Below are 24,134 nucleotides of genomic sequence, written 5' to 3' on the forward strand. Positions count from 1 at the left end.
TGCAAACAGAGGCTGGCCAAGTGCTTGTGCATTAGGATTTGTCCTCTTGCTGCAGAGAACTCTTCCATCACTATGTGAAGAGCCTGGGCTGGCCACCTGGAGAGTGAGAGACTCCAGCCAGCCACCGCAGGATGCCCAGCTGTCCAGCTGGGGGCCCATTGCTGAGTGAAGCCATCCTCGACTATCCAGCCCCAGCCAAGCCAGCCCAGAGTTGAAGAACAGTCCAGGCAAACTGCAGATTCTTACGAGAGAACCCATTTGTTCTTTTAAGCTACTCAATTTGGGGGGGGGGTGGTTTCTTAAACAGCAAAAGTTAACTGTTACAAATATACCATAAAAAAATCTCCTTAAAATATGCTTTCTAGGTGGCTAGCAGACTCTGGAATAATGAAGGGTTTACTATCCCAGTAAGTGGTTTTCTTTAGGTTTTTATTTTAAATGCTCACAAAGTCATTTATTTTCCAAACTTAAAAGGTGGTCCCTCAAAGTCAGGCACAAAATAGTTCTGTAGCCACATGGCTCATCATTTCTATTAGGCTTGGAATGAAATGAAGCCACCTCCTAGGGCAAGGTGTATATGTCAGCTCATCCTCCTGAAGGCTCCATAGCATACTGTTTCAGATGGATGTCCCAGGAAAGACCCTCCTCTTGGGGAATCTTTATTTGTTTAATGTGTGCAAAGGACAGAAGGCTTTGAGGGCAGTATTCTTTTCTGCTTTAATAAAACAAGTCTGTTCTAATTTGCTCACCTGCCAGGGAACATCGCTCAGAGCAGAAAATGAGTATGACCAGCAGTAATTGCCAAGGTGACAGTGACAGTTAAAAAAAAAACAAAAAACAAACAAAAAAACAGTCCTTATGACAGCAAAGAGCTCAGTGAGGGAAGAAAACAATCCACAGTGTACTGGACTGAGAGCTGGGTTTCAAACATGTCATTTGAAATTTTAAGGTAGTGATTAAACAGTATCTGGGCAACTGGAGTGATTTGGGTCCTGACTTGGTCACAGGCAAGCCTCCACCACTAATCTTAGATGAGAGTGGCTGCCAATTATTGAGGGCCTGCTTTAACCAGCTTCTCCATCTAAACATACTGATTAAATTCCTATAATGATTCTGCGGGTAGGTGGAAATATCTGCCTTTTATGGATAATGAAACTAAGGCTCAGAGAGGTTAAGGGTCTTGCCTAACATCACACAGCTCAAATCTGGCAGAGCTGGGATTAGATGTGGGGTCTCTCTGTTCCAGTCGTATGCTGTTCCATATCCTGGTACTCCTGCAGCTTTAACTCTGGCTCATGTTGGCCTCTTTTTTTTTTTTTAAGACACCCACTTATGTGGCCATAATTCAACATTGCAAAGAAAAGCCTTGACAAAAATCACTGTGAAATTTATTAAAATAGGACCATGACCAGTCAGAGGATTGCAAAGAACTGAGTCCCAAACCCAGGTTACAGTAAGCAATGCCTATCTGATTTCATTATGCGGGTTATTCAGAACATTTTTGGGAATGGTATACTACTATTTGACAGAAAAATATTTATTTGGACTCTTTCTTTGTTCTTGATGATACATAAAGTATCTCTACAGAAGGTATTTAAAATGTAGCATCTCAAATCCAGTCAGGAGTTGAGCCAACTCATGGTCTCATCATGTTTCCACAATCATGAAGTAGGTCTACCTAACCTCTATTTTGTGTTTTATAATTTATTCTGAAGATCCCATTCTAGTCTATTTTTTCACCTAGGTTTTTTTTTTTTTAAGTACTCTTTGGTCCGAAACATTTAAATTCTTTTTTTAAAGATCCTAGCTTTCAAAATCTGAGATCAACACCCTCCACAAAGACCAGTTTCCTGTGGCAGTATTAGCACGCCCCAGACAAGGCAGCACATACCAAAGTACAATGAGTGGCGCTGCTTTGTCACAGCATGAACCCCACCTTCCCCGGCCACCTGTTCTCTCACTGTATCCATCACAGCATCCAACATAGAGACAAATACTTACAAATTGCTTAATAGTTTTTTGTTGATTGAAAAAAAGAGCATTCAGCTCATCTGATGCTGCATAGAATTCTGGAAATCACACATCCCTTGTGAGCCTGTCAGAGAAGTAGTCATCATTTACTCATTTTGCATGCTATTGAGCATTTACAACAGAGTCTTGCTACTCAAAGTGTGGTCTGAGGGCTGGCTGTGCCAGCTTCATCCAGTGCATCAGAAGCTGCATTTGAAAAGACCCCTAGGTTATTTGTAGGCATGTTAAAGTCTGAGAAGCACTCCTTTGGGGGTAGTCAGAGGAACAAATTCTTCTTTACAAAGTAGCAATCCTGATACCTACACTCCAATGATGAGGCAGTTACTAAGAGATACTCCAAAATCATAAAATACAGGAGTTTCTCCAAGGCCCAGGGCTGCTGGAAGGTCCAGATGAGGGACATTCCATAGGTATTCTAGGCCTAGAAAGCTAGGGTGAAGGTGGCTGAGGCCGTTATAGTAACTATTCTAGTACAAGTAAATTCTATCTTTAAGATTGAAATGGACGATGTTCTTAATGTTCATGAATTCAGCAGTGTCTTCTCTAAGGGTTTTAGATGCAAAAGTTGTTTCTATTCATGGTCTCCAAACTTTGGTGAGCATGAGAATCACCAGGTGATTTTGGTTGCAAAAAGAAAGAGACAAAAAAGCAGAGTGAGACCAACTCCAGGTCTCACTCTTGGGCATTCTAGTTCAGTAGAAGGATGGCAGCATCTCTCAAACTGGGCTGCATGCTGGAGCCACTCATGGAGCTTTTAAAAACTGATGCTTGGGCCCTACCCCCAGAGATCCCAATTTAACTGGGCTGAAGAGAAGTCTGGGCATTGGGACTTAAAAAAAATTACTCAAGTGACTCTCAGGAGCAACTAAGGCAGAGAACCGTTGCTCTGGAATAGTGGTGCTCAGTGCACTAGAGCCCCCTGGAGGGCTTGTTCAAACACAGATTTGGGGGACCCATCCTAGAGTGTCTGATTGAATAGGCCTGGGGTTGGTGCCTGAAAATGTGCATGCCTGTCACAGCTCAGGCCATGCTGATACGGCTGATTGGGGTTCACACCTTAAGGACCACTGGTATAGAGGGAAGGGGCTGGGGCTGGGATTGGCATCTTCAAACATGCAATCAAGGGATTCTGATGTGGAGGGTCTGAGCTCCATTCTTCAAAACAGTATTCCCTGTGTGTGGGGCAAACAGGTTAAGCCAGAAACCTGTGACACATCAGACTGGCACCCAGGGATCCTCTGTGTTCCTCTTGCTTAACATCACTGGACTTTTCCTTCCATTTATGCCTTCCAATCGAAGTATGCATTTCTAGAACATTCTACTGTCCTAAAGGATGTGCTATATATATATATTTTTGTTCCCCAGAAAGGCAGAATAACAAAGTGGTTAAAAGAACAGACTCTGGGCTCAGACTGCCTGAAATGAATTCTAGGCCTTGACCCTCAAGGGGAGATCAAGTTGCTTAACTTCTCTAGGCTTCAGTTTCCCATCTGTAAAATGGGTACCCACCCCAGGGAGCTGATTAAACAAGCTGATATATGTGAGATGCCATGAAGAAGGCCTAGTGCATGGTGAATGCTATATACATATTGGTGACTATCCCTTGTCCTTTCCCTTGGAAAACAGATAAACTGGACCTGGACTTCTGGGAAAGGGGAGGTTTTACAAGCCCCCTGGCTGGAAGGACGGTAGGAGTTCTCTCTTTCTGCTCCCTTAGCATTTGACGTGTATCTCTACCATGGCACTGTTTTCCTCTATCACACAACTTTTCTCCCTTGTCCACAGAGAGGTGAGATCCTCTTTTGGGAAGGCCTGCATCTTTCTAACTTTTGGATTCCCAGAGCTTAGCATGGTGCCCAACACAAGGCATGCCTTTACAAAACGGTCTTCCTGTTTTGGAAGTTGCCTAGTATCATCTCTTAGTGGCAGAAGTGACTCTCCAATATACAGCTGGTCTTTCTACTGAGAAATGGAGGTAAGGGTGAGAGTACAATGGTGTGAGACAAGTCATTCCCATCATACAGCATTTGTTTCTCAGGCTGCTGGTGGTGAAGCCACTAGAACACCATCATGATGGAGGCATGTGCATGACATCAGATATTGTTATTAATACTGACTCTGGGCAGACTCTGATCCCCCATGAAAGCTTTCCAGGTCTCTTTCCTCTTCTTGCACACCCAGGATGTGTTTCCCAGCTTCCTTTGCATCTAGGTGGGGCCATATGACTAAGTGTCACCAATAGAGTCTGAGTGGACACGATCGGATCATCTCCAGCCTGAGTGGTTAAGGGCATGTGCGCCTCTTCCAGGCTGCACCTGTTTCCTTGGCTGCCAACTGGATGCTGAGCTTCCAGGGCACACCCCAGGCCCTGGTAGTTGGTGGAGCTCTAAGATGAAAGGAGCCTGGATCCCTGAATGACTGAGTGGAGCTGAATTTCCCTCAATCTGTCTCCCACTCAACTCAAGTGAAAAAGGATTTTTCATGGGAAACCAGAAGTCCTACTTGGCATCTTAAAATTTATTGGTGGGGAAGCCTGCCTTTGACAACCCATGAAGCACAGACTCCTGTGGATTCCCAAGGGCTGCTCCACTGCCAATGTCAGACATAATAACATGGCTTCCTGGTCAAAAGAAGCAGCTGGACACTCCTCTTTTTACTAAGTTGATTTTCAGTATGAATTTTTCCAGTAAAATATACAAGGAAGTCAATTTGGTGATTTCTTCATTTTTAGAAATAAAACTGAAATTTGGGGGAGAAAAGGTAGAACCTCAACAACCCCTAACTAAAAAAAAAAAAAAAAGATTCTCTCCTAGGATAATTGGTATGATTTAAAAATTATAGTGTCTCCAGAAAAATGCAGCTGCTGGTGCCTTCTTGGGGCTTCTGTGGAATAAAGTCTTCATGAGGTATGACTCACAGAAGACCCGAAACCACACACTGTAAACTGGGTTTGGCTTGACTCCGTCTCGATTAGGTCTCGTCATCCTCATTTATTCTCCCCAATTTTATGTCACTGGGTGGTAAACTCACCATATTCTGGCTGCTCTTTGGCCTCAAAAGTCCGGTGGCCTGGGGCTGGACGGTCCCACCCCCTGGGGGGGTTGAGGAAGTTGCTGTCGTCTGAGGTACTGTCGTACTTATAGTCTTGATCCCCGCTGTTTGCCCTCGTCAAGGACAAGGACCTCTGCCACCAGGCCCTCCAGTCAGGGGATGGGACTGACCAGCTGGGCTTATTCTCCGGGTGCTGATCTTTATCTGCTTCAGAGTCAGGACCATCCACCACCTCTATTGTGACCTGAAGAATTCAGAACAGGCCAGAGTCAGTGAGGAGTCAACAGCCTCCAAACTAGACACCCTCAGAAGGATGTCTAAGAGAGCAGAGGGAAATGATGGCTGCGCCCCTCATTAAGGAATGCTGAGACTACATGGTGCAACAGAATGGGAAACACCCAGAGGTGGCCCAATAGACCCCATGGCCAGATAGGACTGATGTACATGGGCCTCACACTGGGAGGTCATCACTGGGGCTCCTGATTCACTGATGACTACACTGCTGGGAAATCTTTAATTCAAGGAGTAAACATCCTCCCAAGGTGACACAAGAATAATTACAATAAAATCAAACATTTACTGAGTACAGTAAATGTTTACTGGCACAGACTTAGTCGATACCAGGCACTGCTCTAAATGCCCTGCTATATTAATTTATTTAAACCTCATGCCAACCGTATAAGGTTGGTACTATTGATTGGGTCCTGTGATTGACTACATGCAAAGACGGGCCCAGCAATTTGTCCCATCCTCATATGTGTGTGCTACACTTCTCATTAAGAAGTGATTTCCTCTCCTCTTCATTCTGGCCTATTCTTGTGATTCACCTCGTTCAGTAGAATATGGTAGGATTGACACTGTGACAAGCGCTAGGAAGTCCTGCAACTTCCATTTTCATTTTTTTGGATCAGTTCCTCCCTCTAGGTAAGGAAGCCTTGCACATAGAGATCATGTGAAGAGAAAGGCCACCTGGTGGAGAACTGAGGTACCTCAGCCAATGGCCAGCTCCAGGGCACCAGTCATGTGAGGCCACCTTGGAGGCTTCAGCCCAGTTGGGTTAACCACAGCCAATACCTTGTGAACCAGAGACAAGCTCTACTGGCACAGCCTTGTTCATCTTCCTAACCCACAGGACCCTGAACAATCCAATGGTCACCACTTCAAGATGTTAAGTTTTGGTTGCTAGACAGCAACAGGTTAGCTTTTCACAGAGACGTTAACAACTTGCTTAAGGTCATACAGCTGGTAAGTGGCAGATGTGGATAGTCAAGCCCCAGAGCTCATGTTCTTAACAAGTCTGCCACACTGTCTCTCAAGAAGTAACAGAAGTACTGTCCCCTCATGTAAGTAGTGGGGCAAGATGGCCCAGAGGCTAGTGGGGGCTGGCAGCCAAGGTTGTGTAGAGGTGTGAGCACTGTGTCTTCAAGACTTTCACTCATTCCGTATTTGGACCTTGTGTGCACACTCCTCAACTGACCATCAGGGTCAGAGCAGATAATTTCAGAGCCAAGGTTAGAACTTGCTCTCAGATTTACTTAGCCTAGTGTTGAAGTCACGGGGCTGGAAGAATGCAGTTTCTTGGCTCCAAGAGACAATCAACGTAGAGAAACTTGTTTAAAAAAATATAATAAAAGACTCATTGGGTTTCTTTGGCCATCACATAGCCCTTGCAACACCCCCTGGATGAGCTGTGTGCAAATGAATCAGAAACATGTGCTCTGAGTAATCAGTGCAAGATGTACCAGGAAGATGCATTTCCAGTTTTGCCCTAACCCGACATCTGAGAGAGTCGCTGGGATGCTCTGCCAAACTGCACCAGGGTGTGCCCATCCCTGAGACAAACAGCCCCTTCCTATTGTGCTAGGAAGGGGGAGATTCGAATTCTACTTGCTTTGACCTTCCAAGGAAGTTGCCAGGCCAATGCCAGGCCTGGGCTTTGGTCCAGACATAAGGTCAAGAGAATGGTTGTCAGTCCCAGAGTATCCTCAGGCTGCAGCAAGGCAAATGAATCTTTCTTCTGGTGTGGGATGCCTAGAAGGGCATCATTGGCTTTATTCCGCACCATAATTCTCCGGTCTTGAAAGTATCTCTTGCATATTTATAAATAAGTATGGAACTTTTAGTAATCTTTCAAATTTCAAAAAGAAAAAAAAAAGGAATCATACGTCTTTTATCAATCTTATTTGTTGGAATGGCTGGTTGCTGGAGAGAGTGACTCCACATGCAACCCTGAAAGGACAAGTGTCCCAGGAGTACACAGTTGGGCAGTGATAGGGCAATGCTGAGCCTCTGGAGACAGAACCTTTCTCCTCTGCAGTCTCGTCCCCCCTGCCTACAGACAGAACAACTGAGCCGCAACAATCGTCTGTAAGGCTGTTAAGGGTCTCGGAGGGGAGAAGCTGCCAAGAGCCAGGCAAGCCTGCAATTATGGTAATGAAATCAGTCTCTGGGTAGAAGATAAGGGGGAATGTGCCCAACAGTTTTGGTATTCCATTTGTACTCAGACTGGAGTCAAAGGGATTGCCTAAGCAAAACGTGCCCTGCAATTTCTCCAAGCTGGGAATAAAAACAATTTCATGTTTTAAGCTATTACCGTCAATACGATTTTTTTTTTCTCCAAACTGTTGCTCAGATCCAACCAAAATAGATTTGTTGTCTGGCCAGGCAATAAGTAGCAAAATACAAATTTACTCCAAAAACTATATCGATGACTAAATCTCAACAGCTTAGAGGTTTCTTTTTCCCCTTTAATTACTGGCCACTGCCCCAATTGAATTAAAAACAAAACAAAACAAACAAAACCCCCAAAACAAAACAAAACACACACACACACACACTCAAACTTTAGAATTCAACCTTCCCTACAGTTAATGTGGAGCTCTCATACTGATATCAAAAGAAGAAATCTAATCTTGAACCTGAAATATTATAGGAATCCAATTAAAGAAACTTAATGAGCATGTCAGTGGCTTCTTGCATGGCAGAGATTAGTTTTATATTTCCAGTTGCTCTCATTCTATTTACATGTTTTTTTTTTTCTTTTTAGCATCAAAGAATGTGCTGATAAAGATGCCTTAAACAATAATTGATGTGATAGGCTGAAGGTGTGGGAGTGAGTACAGCAGATTTCCAAGACGATAAAGATGCTAGACCTTATCATCCTTTCTCTTCCTTAATACACATAATTGATGTGGCTTAGTATATTTACTCTTCTGGACTTTTCCATACCATGAATCAAGACAATACAAGTCAGAGAACTCCTTCAAAAGACCCAAGTCCAACTTCTGGCAGGATCTTATCAGCTCTAAGAAAAACAAAACAAAAACAAAAACCAGAGAGAGAGAGAGAGAGAGAGAGAGTCCAAAATAGGTGTCAGTTTGGGGAATTCTGTCCAAACTTGGGAAATGAGGATAAGATTCTACAAAGTGTTACCACTCCTTTCCTTCTCTTGATAGTCAAGACATTTATTAGAAACAAACTCTACGCTTGGAAAAGTGTAGAGAAATTATCACAATTCTATCAGTTAATAAACTAATGACTCTCAGAAAACAGAGGCCTAGACTTTCTCAACTCAGGAGAATCTTCTAGAATCTCTTAGTTTTGTCCTCTAAGACTTGAAAACTATGATTTCCCTCAGGAGAACTGAGCATCCAGGGACAAGAAAATAATCTCCAGTGAAAGGCCCTCTCCTTCCTTGACAACTGCTGCAGAAAGAACACAAAATGGGCTACGGAGATATATAATCAGTCCCCTCCTCTCAGATTCACTGATGCTCTAAAAACTATGGTAACCCAGCTAACTGTGGTTAATGCTTTGAGACTTGCGGTGTGCTTGCCAAAACATTATTGCTTGTTCTACACGAGTTAGATTTGAATTTCAGGCAGAGAAAGTGACGTGGAAAATTCAAGTTTCTGAGGTGAATAGCAAGGAAGGTATAGAGCTTGTCTTGAAACGAGTTCTTGTATTTCCAATTATTTTATATGTTTCCTCTGTCATCTCAATCCATGGTCAACACCAACCTGCGTCCACTCGTTTGGGGAAGTTTACCATATACCTGGCCCTGTGCTAGGTGCTTCACATGGATGATCTCACTTAATCCTCACAACACCTTCTGGGCAGTATTGTACTATAGAGCTACTCATGGGTAGTATTGTCATCTCATTTTATAGACAAGGAAACAGGGGCATAGAGAGTTTGAGTAACCTTCATGGAGCCATAGTGGCCAAGCCTGGCAGACTCTGGTGGTGCCTATCCCCCAAAGGCAGGTTAGTGGACTCTTGTCCATGGTCTGGACGCTATGCCCCCATCAGAATCTTCCCAATACAGGCTTGTCCCCATAGGTGTGTGGGTCCATGTTTTGGGCATAGAGATTTCCTGGTTCTCAGTTGGCCAGAGCTGCAATTCTGAAAGTATTTTAGAGAAAAAGGAGGAGGGGAATCAAAAGTAGAAGCACATATGTTTACAGCCCCAGCCAACCCATCTGATTGTATTTTATGGCCCTTAAGAGGCTGATGGCCATGTAAAGTATGGCCATGTAAGTCTGAGTCAAGAGGAAAAAAAAAGATCTTTATATGACTATTTTAAGTCTCCCTCAGTGGGAAAAAAGAAATAAGTATATTGGTTGAAATGAATACTAATCTTGGCTTGATCCAGAAAAGAGAAATATTTGGTTGTGAATAGCTACTGTGGTAATGAATTGATGCAGTAAGCCTAATAATGAGTTTATTTTAGAGACTTTTGTCTTTGCTATCTGAACATCAGCTGGAGACCAAAAACCCAGCCAACAAAATACTGAAGTTCAAGTTTAGCTTGTCCTGGGAGAGTTTCCTTTCTTTCCTGATTTATTTATTTATTTATTTTTAACACAATCCAACTTCGACTATTGTTTTAGATTTAATATGGAGATTGGGTTCAGGAATCTGAGGCTATTTGTGCATTGCTGTCTTTTTCCCACTCACTTCCACAGCCCTAATCCAGTTCCACCTGGCCTGGAGGGGCGGCAGGAGGTGGGGGAGTGTTTCAAAAAGCTCCAAAAAAGCTGGGCTTTTTAAAGGATTTCCCTTCCCCAAAGTTAAGAGTCCCAATAGGGATGTACCCTTGCACAGGCTCAGCAATGTCACTTTGGAAAGGTGTGGGTCATTTGGCAGGAAAGATAGCAGACACTCGTCTTAGAGCGTGGGAAACTCTTTCAGACACTCGAGGAGGTTGGGGGAGGGGTTGTTCAGAGAGAGGGGTATCAAATTCCTGTGCAGCTCCCCGGCTTCAGTGAAGGGCAGCTAGGTGGGGGCAACGGGCAGGTTGCCAGCTGTGTGTGGATGGCGGGAGGTAGACACACCCAGGGGCCCTGGCAGCAGAAGCTGAGCCCATGGATGTGCCCTTCACCTGTCTTTGCTCGCTCCCTGGGGAGAGGAAATGCTTTGACTGCCCTCGGTGATCACTGGGGCTGTCTGCTTGGCTGAACATCCCCCCCACCCCACCCCCGTGTCAAACCAGTGCATTTCAACAAAAGAGCAGTGCTGTAAGGAAGGGATAAGGGCTGCCAACACAGAAACAAACCATCACCCCCTTTTAGAAAAGCACTTCATCTTTTAAAGGACCACCAGGGAACTGGTTTACTCAAGTGCAGTGGTGCTGCAGCGCCAACGTTGTGTGTATGTGTATGTGCATGTGTGAGCGTGTACAACCGCGTGTGCTTGCGTATGCACCCTCACACACTAGCACACAGATCTAGGCTGGGGCTCTCAGGAATTGCATCTGCTTCATTTTCTTTGAACATATTTGAGTAGCCTTTGTGGCCTTCCAGAAAGAGAAGGCCAGAAATGCAGCTCAATTTCCTTTTCTTTAGGACCAACAGGTCATCAGATCAGTAAAACTGGCTGCTCACTCCTCTCTACTGCCCAAGGAAGGCTAACAGTCATGGGAATCATACAAAGCGGAAGCGGAGTGGCCTGTCTAGGCAGTGGACACAAAGGTGGTGGGTGGTACCTTAGCCTTCATAGGCTTTGGACTCTAACAGTGTCTAGGCTGGAGCGCCATCAAATTTTGAATCCATTCTGCCCATAACCCTGATATTTGCAGCTATGGGGAAACCTATGATCTTGGGAGCTATGGTGATCTTTGCTGTCCAAAGGCCAACTCAGAAAAGGAATGAAGATGTTAAAGAGTGGCTCTGTCCTCTTCCTACTCTGTACTCCAAAGCATCTCTTTCCGAAGAAGCACCTGAGGGCAAGCTTTTTATTCATGTGCTGGAGTGGTGGTAAGACAGACCGAAAACAAACCCACTGATTGTTACTTTGCACCTGTTCTAAATCTGTGGCATCTCAGAGGGGACAAGGCAAACAATTCTCACCTGTACCATCTCTGCGGTCATACTTTCGTGACAGTGCACAGGGAAGCTGCATTTTAGAACAGTGCAAGAGGCTTTGCCAGACTCTCGTGTGCAGTCTTTTCATAACTCCCCTCGCTGTATTCTCTGCCCTCTTGGCTCATTCTACTTCTCTCTACACCTGCCAATGCCAAGAGCCGCTTGCCCTCAGGAAGCCAGGTAGAACTGTTCCAGAGCATTCTTTACTTCCTACCCAGGGAAGCAATACAGATTAGGATGATGTGAAATGAATTTTGACCTTGGGTGCTCTACTGACCTCATGCACAGATCTATTGTGTGGGCTGCAGAGAGCTTAGCACTTCACTGTCGCCCTGTCCTTCTCTTTAGAAAAGGAATCTAGGTTTCCCAGGTCTGAGGATCTCAACCACCGTTCTTCCCTAACATTTAGGTTCATGTTTTCAAAATGCCCAAGTGAAGTCTGGGGATTCCCAGACTTATGGATTTATCTAGGAGAGAGATGGGACCCTGGGAAATTCTGCTTCAAATCTGGTTCTTAGGTATAGCCCCATGTACTTAGTAACTTTCCAATGAGAAGACAGTCTCCCTGCAGCCTTCAGTTCCCCTGAATCCAGGCATTTTCTTGCAACTTTACAAAAGAAATTCTTAAATCTATTAAATTAAAGCTCAATCCTCAGCATTAAAACCCACAGTGACATTTCTCACCTATAGGGGAAAAAATGTGAGTCACAGCAAGCCTAAAATTGTTTTGGGAATGGCCTAAGCTCCCCTGGAGTGAAGCTGGTCTAGTCCTGAAACCATGAAAACTATAAACAAGGAAAAAAATCACTTCCTGTAGGAAAAGGCCTGATGGGGAGCATGTCAAGCAGCAGTAAGGAGATGTCTGTATTTATTTATTTATTTATTTATTTATTTATTTATTTATTTATTTATTTGCCAATCTACACCTCCCCCAAGTGGATACTTTGTTCTTTAGCAGAGAGCCATGTAGCCACTTCCTGGTGAGAGGACAGTGGGGCAAAATGCCTGTTTTTCCAATTTTTTTTCCTACTAAACATTTTTTTTGTATATTTATTATTGGAGTTTGATTTCCTGTTTTTCCAATTAATCAATTCGAACAACATATGACTTACTGGAAATGTTAACAGGTGCATGCCATGGTTTCTGTGCGTGGGTTGTCAAAGAGTGACCTCTGAAACATTTTTCACTTCTGGATCCTCTCATCATTATCTTGCCCTACTTTTTCTCATCTATTCAGACCTGTTCACAATGGAACATAGCATTTTTTTTCCTCCTCTATCTCCATGATCCCTTTGGCACTGTCATGAGGGGTAGCCGGGAACTTCGTATCTATGGCATTCCCTGGACAGGGAAGGTCTTACATTTCTTAATTTCCCATAACCTAACACAGCATTTTATACACAGTAGGGGCTGGTCAACATTCTAATTGGGGTGTATTCTCAGTGACATTTGTTAGCCACTATGGCAGTGGTGTGATGAGCAAAACAACTCTGACCATGGAAATCTGATCTAAAATGGTGTCATGCAGAGAATGTTAGTCTTGAAAGAGGGATAGTTAACTTAATTAAGGATCAATTACTCTGAGATCAGGTTCAGGAACTTTCTGACATGTTGGCTAATTGGAATTTGAAGCAGAGAGGAAGAATGAGAAAATGCTGCCCCTCCTCAAATGAAAAGAATCGAGAACAAAGCTTAAGAGTATGGAAGCAAAAAAAAAAAAAAAGAGAGAGTATGGAAGCAGGCAAATGAGGACAGGAGCTATGACAGGGATGACGCTGCCTTGTTGACTACTCAGTCCCCTTTCTTGGATATCATGGGCAGCAACTCTGGGAAGACACAGAGGAAATTTTGTACAAGCAAAATTCAAAGTTAGGAGTTTGTCTCTAAAACATGGATTGGTAGGGTGAGTATTCTTAGGCATCCAAGAGCCTAGATTTGAGCTCCAACCACTATTTGCTAGCCATATAACCTTGGGCAAACCAAATAGGAACTTCCTGAGTACCTGTTGCTTGACTGATAATGGAAAAATGATGTGCCCTTCATCTCCTGGTGTTGGGACAGTCAAATCAGATCAACATTTGTTTTGTAAAGCATGTCTATTTCAGTGTAAATGAGGGTTGCTATTTTAATCCCAGGTACCTTTTCCCTAACCCCCCATTTCCTTCAGCTTCATCCAGCCCATCTTAACAGTACAGATTCATATCTCCCCTAGGAACTTCTGTTCTCACCTCCCTACCTCTCATCCAACTTTCTGAAGCAGTCACCTACATTTTAGAGCAACTGAAGTGTTGTCACCTCCTGAAGGAGTTGCTGGTGTCCAAGGCAAGCTAAGAGGTATTTGAGAGTGTGCCTTCCTGAGTACATTTGAAATCATACCATGCTTTGCTGAGTGTACTTCCATGTTAAATTGGCCTTTTTCTACAGCTACCATATTTTATCAATTTCAAGGCATACAATTTTTTTTGTTTTGTTTTGTTTTTACATTTCAACATCTCTGAAAGCAGGATGTATTGTAACCATTGGTGTGCAATACTTTAATTATCAATGTTTTCTTTTTTTAGTGGTTCATAAAATAATGGTGCATCTCACAATCAAGGGTGTCACAGAGATGAAATACAACACTGTTCTGACAGAGATCATCTGATCATAAACCGGATTCATAAGAGGTTAAGAAGGAAAGTGAGTTAAGGCAGTAGTTGCTTTAGAATCAGATCAGGACACAAAGAGATAGATTGTTTCATTTTCTTCCACCTTTCAACTCTCAAGCATTACCTGGATATTTGGATTCTGCCCATTGATATCAGCTTTGGAAAGATCTGGAAAGTTTGGTAGATCAAGGAGAAAGGATCTGGGGCTATCTCTTTGCAGTGAAGGGTGCCCAGGCTCTTGCTGGAATCGCTGTCTGGGGAAGGGTTGATGTGCAGCCTGATGGTCCAGATGTTCCCCTGCTGCTTCTTTAGAGAAAGGAAAGCTTGTTTCTGATGTAGAGTCACTTTCCACGTGGAGGTTATTCTAAAACAAACAGGCAAATGAACAAATAAATAGGAGGCATGTGATTTGAAAATACCAGCCTTAACAGTCCATTAAATTCAGGAACAAAGATGATTCCAGTGGCTGGAATTGAACCAGGATGGTATTCTCAATTCATCTTCACTTCCCTTAGTTTACTTTATCTTGGTTTACTCCCCTTGGTTTACTTCATCCCCTTGGTTTACTCCATCTTGGTTACTCCATATTCAAAAGGCCAAATCATCAGGAACCTGTTCCCAGCCTGCTATTTGAAACTTTTCTGAGGGCTAATGTGTTATGGGATGTTTATTAAATATTGAGAAAGATATCAACACAAAAATGCTATTTTGAAGGAGAATAGGTGTTCGTTCAGAACTGGAATCAGATTATAGTTTTCTCCTTATGGCTTCCGTTAATTAATCACTCTGGCATTAGCTATAGCCCCCATGTTCAGAGGTTATTTCTTTGGTGTAGGCCAAGGAACAAAGGATCTGACCAAACTGTATAAAATACTTGAGCCAAATCATTGGCTGTATCCATCCATCCATCTCTCCATCCATTCACTTATCCATTTCCCATCCATTCCATGCATCCATCTAGTCAACATGTGTCAACCACATGCTAGGCACAGGAGATATAATCATGAATAAGACATGGACCCTATTCTCTTAATGTGTACAACCAATTGAGGGAAAAAATAATAAATATGACAAATAAAATCAGATCAGAAAGTGATGACTGGCTAGAAAAAAGAAGAACATGATGGAGAGTGGCCGGGAACAACATTAGACAGGTTCCTGGAGAAAACCTCTTTGGGAAGGTGAGACCTGAACACACATTGCAGTCTAGGGGAGGAACATTCTCGCAGAGGAAATAGCAAGTAAGATGGTCCTGAACCGGGGGTGAACTTGGCCCCTTTGTGGGACAGAAAGAAGGCCAGTGAGGCTGGTATGGAGTGAAGGAGGGAAGATTGCATGGGATGAGGAGGAAGAGATGGGGATAGCCAGAGAAAAAGTGACAAGAAGGCATTTTGAAATTTAATGCCTTTATTCTAAAAAGAAAAGCACAAATCTGTTGTTTTTCCCAGCTAGTAAAAAATGTCTCTATTTAGTTGTCATTAGGGGAGAATTTTTATAGTGATTGAAGAGTGTTGAAGTTGCTGGACTTCTTTCTCAAACCAGCCCTTTTCTCCTCTTGTTCTCCCTGGACTTCTCATTGGAGGTTTCCTCCATCCCTTCAGGGATGGCATTTTCATGTTTACTGGTGAAGGGAGATGTAGAGATAGAATTTCACCAGCGTTTGGGTCAGTGGTTAATGCTCTTGTTATTCTTGGGCATGTTTGGGGGTTTTGGAGTGTATATTCCAGCACACTGTCTCCACATGCACTCCCTGCCCCCACTGTGGGGCCTCTGACCCAGCCAAAGGGTTACATCTGGTATCAAAACACTCTCAACTCTGAGTACCAAAGGTCAAGAACAGCCAGAGGATGAAACACATGTAGTAGATAGATATCTTCTTAGAGAGCTAATTTGAGGGACTGGATCTCTCCTATATCCTTTAAACAGAAATGGGGCTGAGGCATAAACTTGCTGGTGCACAGACTACCTTTGTGAATGTGCCAAGAGGGCAAGGGACCATCAGGCTGCACACCGACCCTTCCGCAGACAGTGATTCTGACAAGAGGCTGGGGCACCCTTCCCTGCAAGTGCAAGGCAGAGATAGCCGTCTTCTGTCTCTTCTTTAAAACATGCAGATAGAGAGCTACACAGTGGGGAAGCTGGCTACTCATCGTCATGTTTTTGCTTGCCCTCCCTTTTTGCTCAAGAAGTGTGGCTAAGGGCAGCGTCTTTCTTTGTTCACCTTTCCAGCCACCTCTCTGCCATGGTTTCTGTCTCCTGGCACATCTTCGTAGAGGGACTTGCACTGGCATTCCTAGGCATTGCTCAATGCAATAAGGGCCAAATGTATTATGTGGAGACTGAGCCCAGCACATAGAGAGAGGGGGTGGAGGGGAAGGAGAGCAGGGGAAGGAGAGAGGAGAATGCTAAGTCTTCCCTCAACATAAGAGTTCTCTCTATCATAGTCCAAGGGGAGATGATTGAAGGTAATTGTTCTCTAGCTCTTCTTCCAGGACCCCAATCCTAAAACTTCTTCAACAGCGTTAGTGAGCATAGTTGGATTCTCATGGAGAATTTCTTGCAGAGTATTTGAGCGTATAACTCTCAGAAGGGGACCAAAATTTGCTTGTCAATTGCTTTAGGGATTACCTGCAAATCCAGCCCTAACTTCGTTATAGTAACTAGGACACCCTGCTTGACTGGGTTAAAAATGGAGCTCTCTTTCCTTTACCTTGTGATGAAGTACACTTTCTACCCTTAAAATTCACATTTTAGAAGAAGAGATAGGAAATGTTATTTGGCATTTTGCTTAGATGGCTGAAAAACCAAGGACTGAATCTGATTGGTTGCTTGGTCTGACTCTGGAATTTCTTGGTAAGTGATAAACTACCACAGAGTGATCCTGGCTCAGTCATGAACCAAGAAAAGCCATTAAACTTTCTGTGGCTCAACACTCCTCCATGTGAAACAGCAGATAATAAGGAGAGTCCCATGCTGTCCCAGCAGGATGGTCAAGACAACTCAGTTGGGTTGTGTCTACACATGAAAAAAAAAAGAGGAGAGAGAGAAGTGTAGAGTTAGGGCAATCGGCTAGCCAGCTCAGGCCACAAGCTCCTCTGCCGGGAATAGACTGGGGCTAAAGTATGTTTTGGCTTGAGTTTTGCATACAATGTGGCATTTCTCCATCTTTTCCCAATCCCCCCACCCATGCTCCAAATAAGCTCAGTGTTCATAAAGCATTTGGAAGATGGGAAGTAATAAAGAAACACTAATCACAATCTCTGAATATCTGAATTACTGCTGCATCTTTATCAAAACATATTAAACTGGAAACCTTAGCTCCCTGCAATGGCGTGGCCCCAAATTTCCAGAAACTAGAAGCCTTAGGACAGGGGAAGGGTGTCTTACAATGCCTTATATAAAATGAAACTCCACTTTATTCAACCAATAACAAGCTTCGGGAGTAGCCACTATTTTGATAATCTCAATTTTATGTCTGGGGTGAGAGACAGCAGACAGGGTCCGCCAGTGATGTAGGAGAAAGCCCTTTCTTGGAAACTGCACATCTTCCTTGCAGAAGCCCCAGCAGAGGTCTTGGTTGATGGCCATCATCCAACTATATCAACAAGTTTACCCGCTGAGTATCCTACTTAAGTTATTTTAGCAGAGTGAAGATTCTCAGGAAGGGTGGACCTCAAGATGAAGATTTTAAACAGTTTGTGTTTTATTCAGAAAAGCCAACGCCCTTTTCTGAATGCATATCTTGGGAAAGTCCAGGACCTGAAGAATGGAAACATCACCCTACTTTCCAAGGTGCTATAGGATTCATTTTGCCTGAATTCATATGACATGGGGAGGTCAGCTTAGTTTCAGAAAACATTTCTTTTACCCACAATGTGTCTTTGAGCCTATCTTCAATCAGTGCTGCAGCTGCAGTAGCACTGTTCTTTCTGGAGCTGGGATTACCAATAAAAAGAGCAGCAGAAACACTAATGCTATTACGTGGTTTATACACACGCATTTCTCAACAGCTGAGGCAGGCAATCTACAGTGGCCAAATTACATAGCTAACACTTGATGCTCCTCATCTTTGTGCATAACTCCTGCCCCTCTGTTATTTCACAACTCTTCTTATCTAAAATAGAAAAAAAGTAATCATAAAATGTTAAGAACAATGATAAAACAATAACATAGGAGCCATGTATTTGTGCCTTAGATGGCAATATTGTGGCAGATATTGCAAATGTCTACCCAATTCTATTCTCCTATTTTGTTTGTTTATTTATTTCTACTCAGTATTTGTTTCAGGTGGCAATGAACCTGGCTAAAACTACACTTCCCAGCATCCACTGAAGCTCGAAGTGACCATGTGATGCAGTTCCACCCAATGAGATAGAAGTGGAAGGTGACAGATGAACCTGATGAGTGGGAGGCAGTCAGCTTACCTTCTGCTTTCCTCTCTTCTACTTTCTCCTATCTGGAATGCAGATAGAAGTGCTTCAAGTGAAACAAGGCTGCTAGCAGGCATGAGGTTGAAGGCTAGTCTCTAAAGGTGGCTGAATGGAAAGACAAGGGGGTTGGGTCCTGGGATGGCATAGTCATATCACCTGGACTGGTGACTAGGAGCATTAATGTTAACATTGGCAATGCTGCAACACCAGTAGCAATGTCCCCTGTTGTGACGTGAATATTAGAGCTGTGACGACCAACAGAAAGGGAAAAGCCCTGTTCAGTTAAGTGACTCAAAGTTGGGTACTCTGTTCTGTGCAACTGAACACAATTCCCAGCTGACAGACGTACCAATAGGGCATTTAATGGGTCATCACAGTGAACTTCACAGTGGCAGCCAGGCTACGGATGCCAGCTCTGCCATCTATCCCCTTCTCCATAACATTTACAGAGTTTTCTCATTGTTTCAGCATCTATATGTTATATTTCTCAAATATATTACTCACTGTGTAATGTAATATTTCCTTTAATTTGTCTTAAAATACTATCATTAAATTTCAAGAAGCTTGCCCTCACTGAAAGAAACCAGAGGTCTTTTGGACAAATAGCCAGCTGATTCCAAGAGTTTGAGCAGGGAAGTATAGGTGAGTTTGGGATAATCTGATGTGCCAGAGAATAAGGAAGCTTTTAGTGGTTAATGGTGTCCTCTCCAAAGAACATAGGAGCCAGTCTGAAGGGTACTCACTGCACAAAGATTAGACAATTTGGGTGTCAAACAAAGTTTGTAGTTGACCACTTCACATAGAATCTATGAAAATCCATGAGCTTACAATGATAGTCACAAAAGAGAGAAAGCGTGAAAAACTACTGTCACCATTTGAGATAGGAATTCTAAAAACTCCTCACTTGGAACATTGGTGTTAAAAATAGAGAAAAGTTTTCCTGAAGAAATAATGTTTGAGCCGAGACTGCAGAGGCGAGCAACAGTCAAACAGGTGAAGCAGGTGAAGAGAACAGAGCAGAGGAGGAATTGGGCCAGTGGACACTGCAATCCTGGCAAAGCAAATGGGTGCAGATTGCCCAGGGCTTGGCAGCCCTGGGACCGAGACTCAAAGGGCATCAGAGCTGGATGGAGTGGGACTACTCTGCAACCTTAGTAAGACATTACTGAGTTAAATAATACAAATGTCAGGCCCAGCACAGAGATCGCAACCTGTTAGTCTTTGGTCTGACAGCTTTCTGTCATAGTGCTATGGTTTTCCAACAGGTCACCATTTCCTTGGTGGCATTTTCTGGAAGCTTTATCATTTGTATCCTTTCTTCTCAGGACATCACTGGCCCAACCACTGCTTCCAGCTACTGCATGGCTGGACCTGCTCGTTCTGGCCATCCGCATGACCAAGGTGGGTTGCCACAGCCAATCAAGGTCAAAGTGGTCACAAGTTCAGAGTTTCCAGCTGGTCATTTGGCACAGGCAGAGGGAGAAGGAAAGGTTCTTTAGAGGGATCCAGGGCAAACCAGGGTGATCAGCTCAAGAGGAAGCAATCAAGGTATGGGACTGGGTGATGGGTCCACTTTCAGAAAAAGCATGCTAAGCATCTTTGTCCCAGTCTGCAAAGAGGCACCTGTCCTGTTCTGCAAACATCTACCAAAGGCTAGTATGTGGGGGGAAAAAAAAAAGGCTTATCTGACCATTTCCAGAACCTCCAAAAGAGGAACAAATTGGTGGCTGGCTAGGAGAGTTTTAGTGCTTTTTTTTTTTTTTTTTTTTTTTTTTTTTAAAGGCTGTAGTAACTATTCCCAGATTAACACAACCAGGCAGACTTCTTGGAGGCAGATGGGATGGCAAATTTCTGGAGGGCAAATCACAAGCATATCTGCAATCTCAAAGCCCACACCCTCCAATTCTACAAGCTCAGGGGGCACCCAATAAGTACTAGTTGATGATAATGATGGCTACGGGCCTAGTTAGATTTCATTTTAATTAGGCTCAGGCTACAGGCCTCATTACCCCTTACCCCTAATGTGGCTTTTATGTGGGATTTTAAAGAAAAAAAACAATCTAGGAATCGTCTATTGAAGATATTAAAGAAGATATTATTAGCAATGCTTTTGGTCTCATAGACTTTGAACAACAAACAACAGAGATTATAATTAATGTCACTGTAGCCTCTCCCCTTAAAACATACTAACAATATAGCTAATTAGCAATATGTCCTCATTTGGGGCTAGACATCTGCATATTATTATCGACAATACTTGTTTCCTTTTTCCAGATTAAAGGAAGCCATACTGCACCCAGGCATATGGCTATGCTCCTTTCACATTAAAACACTCCATTTTTCTTCTACCCATGAAAACACACTCAGGGCTTTATCTGTACTAGGCATCGATTTTTGTTTGGAACACTTCCATACATCTAAAAATAAGTTCAAGAATGCCACTGGTGGTATTTCAAAGGGAAGAGCAAAATTTCCCCATTTGGGGAGATAAAAGAATAAAAGGGCACCCCTGATTATCTTTACACATGACTGGGGAGCTGCGCTTCTAGGAAGAGAAAACCAGAATAAACAGAGTGAGTTTCAGGAAGTAAAGTCAGCTTTCTTAGGGGTTGCACTTGCTCTTTGGGGCTCCGGCAGACAGCACAGAGACCATTATGGCACTGGCAGCAGGGGGTGGTGGAGGCTTGTTCTGTGGAGTGTCACGAGTCTCAAGTGTCGGAAAGAAGGCACCGGGACCCAACTGGGGAGCCTTGCACTGGCAAAAACCCAGATGACAAGGCTGGCCACCTTCTGCTCTCTCTCTGTTGGAGTGTGATGGCAATCGCTCCCCTTCAGGCAGCAGGAGCAGAGACAATATCAGTGGCTTTATTCTACAGCAAGCATGGAAAGGCAAATTCCTGGCAGAGAAGAAAAGGCCAGAAATATGCTTCAATCTTTGCTGTAGAAGCCTGGAGACAACGCTGGGAGCTGGTGATACAGGCACATCATTTCAAGAATGCAGGAGTAGTGCAACTCGGTTGGGAACGGAGCCTTCTGTTGAAAGCCTGACTAATGGCTGAGGAATCTTGCGTTATAGTGGCAGAATGTACTGCAAGAATGTTTATTTTAGGGCTCGGGAATGACCCTGCTTATGATCCCAGGCGAGGCTTTAGAAGACACGAGGAATGGTCAACTAGTTGCACTTGAGCCGGGAGCTGGCTCCCCAGCAAAGGAGCCACTACTGTGGGCCACACACCCCCGTGCTTCTTTCTTAATTGAAGGCTCTTGGGCCTGGCTGACAAAATGGAAGTCAACACCCCACTGGCTTGTCTCAGATACTTCTATAAACAGCTTTGATCTTGGAAATGTGTGTGCTATTTGTGATTTTTCAAGTTGTGCTTTCTCCACTGCTGGCAAAGAAAAGAGAGTGGGAACTATCCAGGATCTATTTCCTTATGTCCTGTGAGGCTAAAGAATGAATAGAAGTGAAACACAAATTATTCTTTCAAGTCTAAGAAAACATGTAAGAAGTAGAACTCAAGGGTAGGAAGCCAATTTGGCCAAAAGAAACCTTCACCCATCATCTAAAACATCTCTGCAAATGTAAGGCAATGGAGAAATTGTATTTTCCAGAACCTTTCTCAGGGGGAATGGTGGACCTGCCTAGAAGTCACACTTTGAAGAGTCTCTTTTGGTATAAGACAAACCCTCCTCAAGTGTAAGCTAAGGGGAGGTTTTGTCTGCTGAGAGGGCTGTAGAGAACAGGTCAAGGGTGGCCATCAGAGGGCCCTTGGGCCATGTGGGGCTTGGCCTCCCCTCCACATCAAATATTGAGGAAATATTTAATGAGTCTGGATTACTGAAGGTTTTTAAGTTATGCTTTCTCCATTGTAGCAAAGAAATCAGAGTTAAGAACCATCTAGGACCCATTTTCCAGGACCCAATTGGAAAAGGCACCAAATTATTAAAGTGCCTAAATGGTCCAACTAAGTCATCCCTTGGCCAGAGGGGGCCGGTGTCAAAGCAGGAAGCAAACACTGCTGCAGGAATTCTATGTCTCCCCACATGGAATGGGGGATCCCAAACCCCGGTCAAGGCTGGTGTTCTGCTGTTGAGAGGCAGAGTCAAAGAGCATTAGATGGCAGGGTTCAGAGGCTGGCCTGGGGTGGGAGTGACTCTGGGGACCCTTGCCCCACTTACTATTTTAAGCAAGAAGATGGATTTCTTTCGACATTCAAAATCAAGACCCTTCACTGAAGCCTACCATGCATATCTGCTCCAAGTACCTCTAAAATTGGTTTTTAAAGGGAATGAGAACTTTATTTTGAAATCCTGGAAAAGGATTTATGGTATCATAGAAGGGGCCTGGGCTAGCAGGTATGAGGCCTGGTTCTATGTCCTAGCATTGCCCCCATCTAGTTTTGTAAGCTTAGGCAGGTTACTGTACCTTTTGCCTGTGGTTTGCAAAAATGTCTACAAATACTCTCTTAATAGCCATGCCTTGAGTAGCTGCTCCCCACACTGTCATTGTGTGTGGCCATGAGATTTACTTTGGCTAACGATAAGTGCTTGTATATTGGGACTTGTCTGTTTTTGTTGCTCTTGAAATCTCAAGACCACTGTGTGAAGAAGCCTGGGCTAATCTGTTGGATGATGAGACACATGTGGAGCAGAGACAATCCACCCCAGACTATCAGTCAGCCCAGGACCAGCCACTCAGATGAAGACCATCCTAGACCATCTAGCCCTAGCTGAGTCAACCCAGACTGGAAAAGCCTCTGGGCTGACCCACAGAATCATGGAAAATAATCAAGATCTGTAGTTTTAAGCTAATGAATTCAGAGTGGCTTGTTATACAGCAATAGCTAAATAATTCAGGGCCTCAGTTATTTCTTCTATAAAATGGGCATGGTGAGGTGGGGTGGGAACTGCAAAAAAACCTCTCCATCTACCCAGTTCTGACATCCTAGGAATGGAGTCCTCAAGAAACACTAGTCCTGGAGAAAATATTTTCCAACGATGCAAAATATGTCAAGCCAAATCCTTGAAAACATGAAATTGAAAGTGTGCAGATGAAACAAAATATTTGATGGTTCTAAATATCTAAAATGTAACTACTATCTCCAATTGTTAGAACACCTTCACCTTCTCCACCTGCTAACTCCAAGCTGGATAAAATCTGTTGGAAAACAACCCCCTGCCTACTGCTTCCGTCAATTACATGTGCTGCTTTGTTAACAGCCCTATTGCCAGGATTTCAAAGTTTTAGACCTGAGATTTAACAGTTCTCCCCTCTCACTTTCATGATGCACCTGTACAGCTCTGTGGGCTGCCAGAAACTAGCAATGCCCATTTATTAGGGAACCCCTACTGACACTATAAAACAATTATAGAGCTATCACAGACCAACTGCAGCCCGAGGTGAAGAGAAAGCTGTGCGTCACCAGGACTGGCTCCATTTCCCACCTGCCCATACAGATTGTTCTTATTTGGACTGCTGGTCTGTTCTCCCAGGGAAACTGTTTGATCCTTATTTGGAAAGCAGGCAGACCATGAGATTGTGGTCCTCTGGTTTAGCTTGGCTAACCTTTCTCTATAAATGGTTGGAGTGTCTGTTCCTTTCGTGGATTC

The 24,134-nt window shown here is 43.7% G+C and overlaps 1 protein-coding gene across 2 annotated transcripts in view; it reads right to left on the reverse strand.

Moving 5' to 3' along the window:
• The window catches only part of ISM1 (isthmin 1), a 71,505-nt gene that overhangs the window by 11,953 nt on the left and 35,418 nt on the right, over nt 1-24,134 (reverse strand). For both annotated transcript variants that reach the window (XM_077872188.1, XM_077872189.1), the window contains exons 2-3: nt 14,219-14,458; nt 5,062-5,326 (exon numbers count right to left, since the gene is read on the reverse strand). In XM_077872188.1, the coding sequence (XP_077728314.1) occupies nt 5,062-5,326; nt 14,219-14,458 (505 nt within the window). The remainder of the gene's footprint in view (nt 1-5,061; nt 5,327-14,218; nt 14,459-24,134) is intronic.

This window comes from Canis aureus, chromosome 26 (assembly GCF_053574225.1).
Source record: "Canis aureus isolate CA01 chromosome 26, VMU_Caureus_v.1.0, whole genome shotgun sequence".
Lineage (NCBI taxonomy): Eukaryota > Metazoa > Chordata > Mammalia > Carnivora > Canidae > Canis > Canis aureus.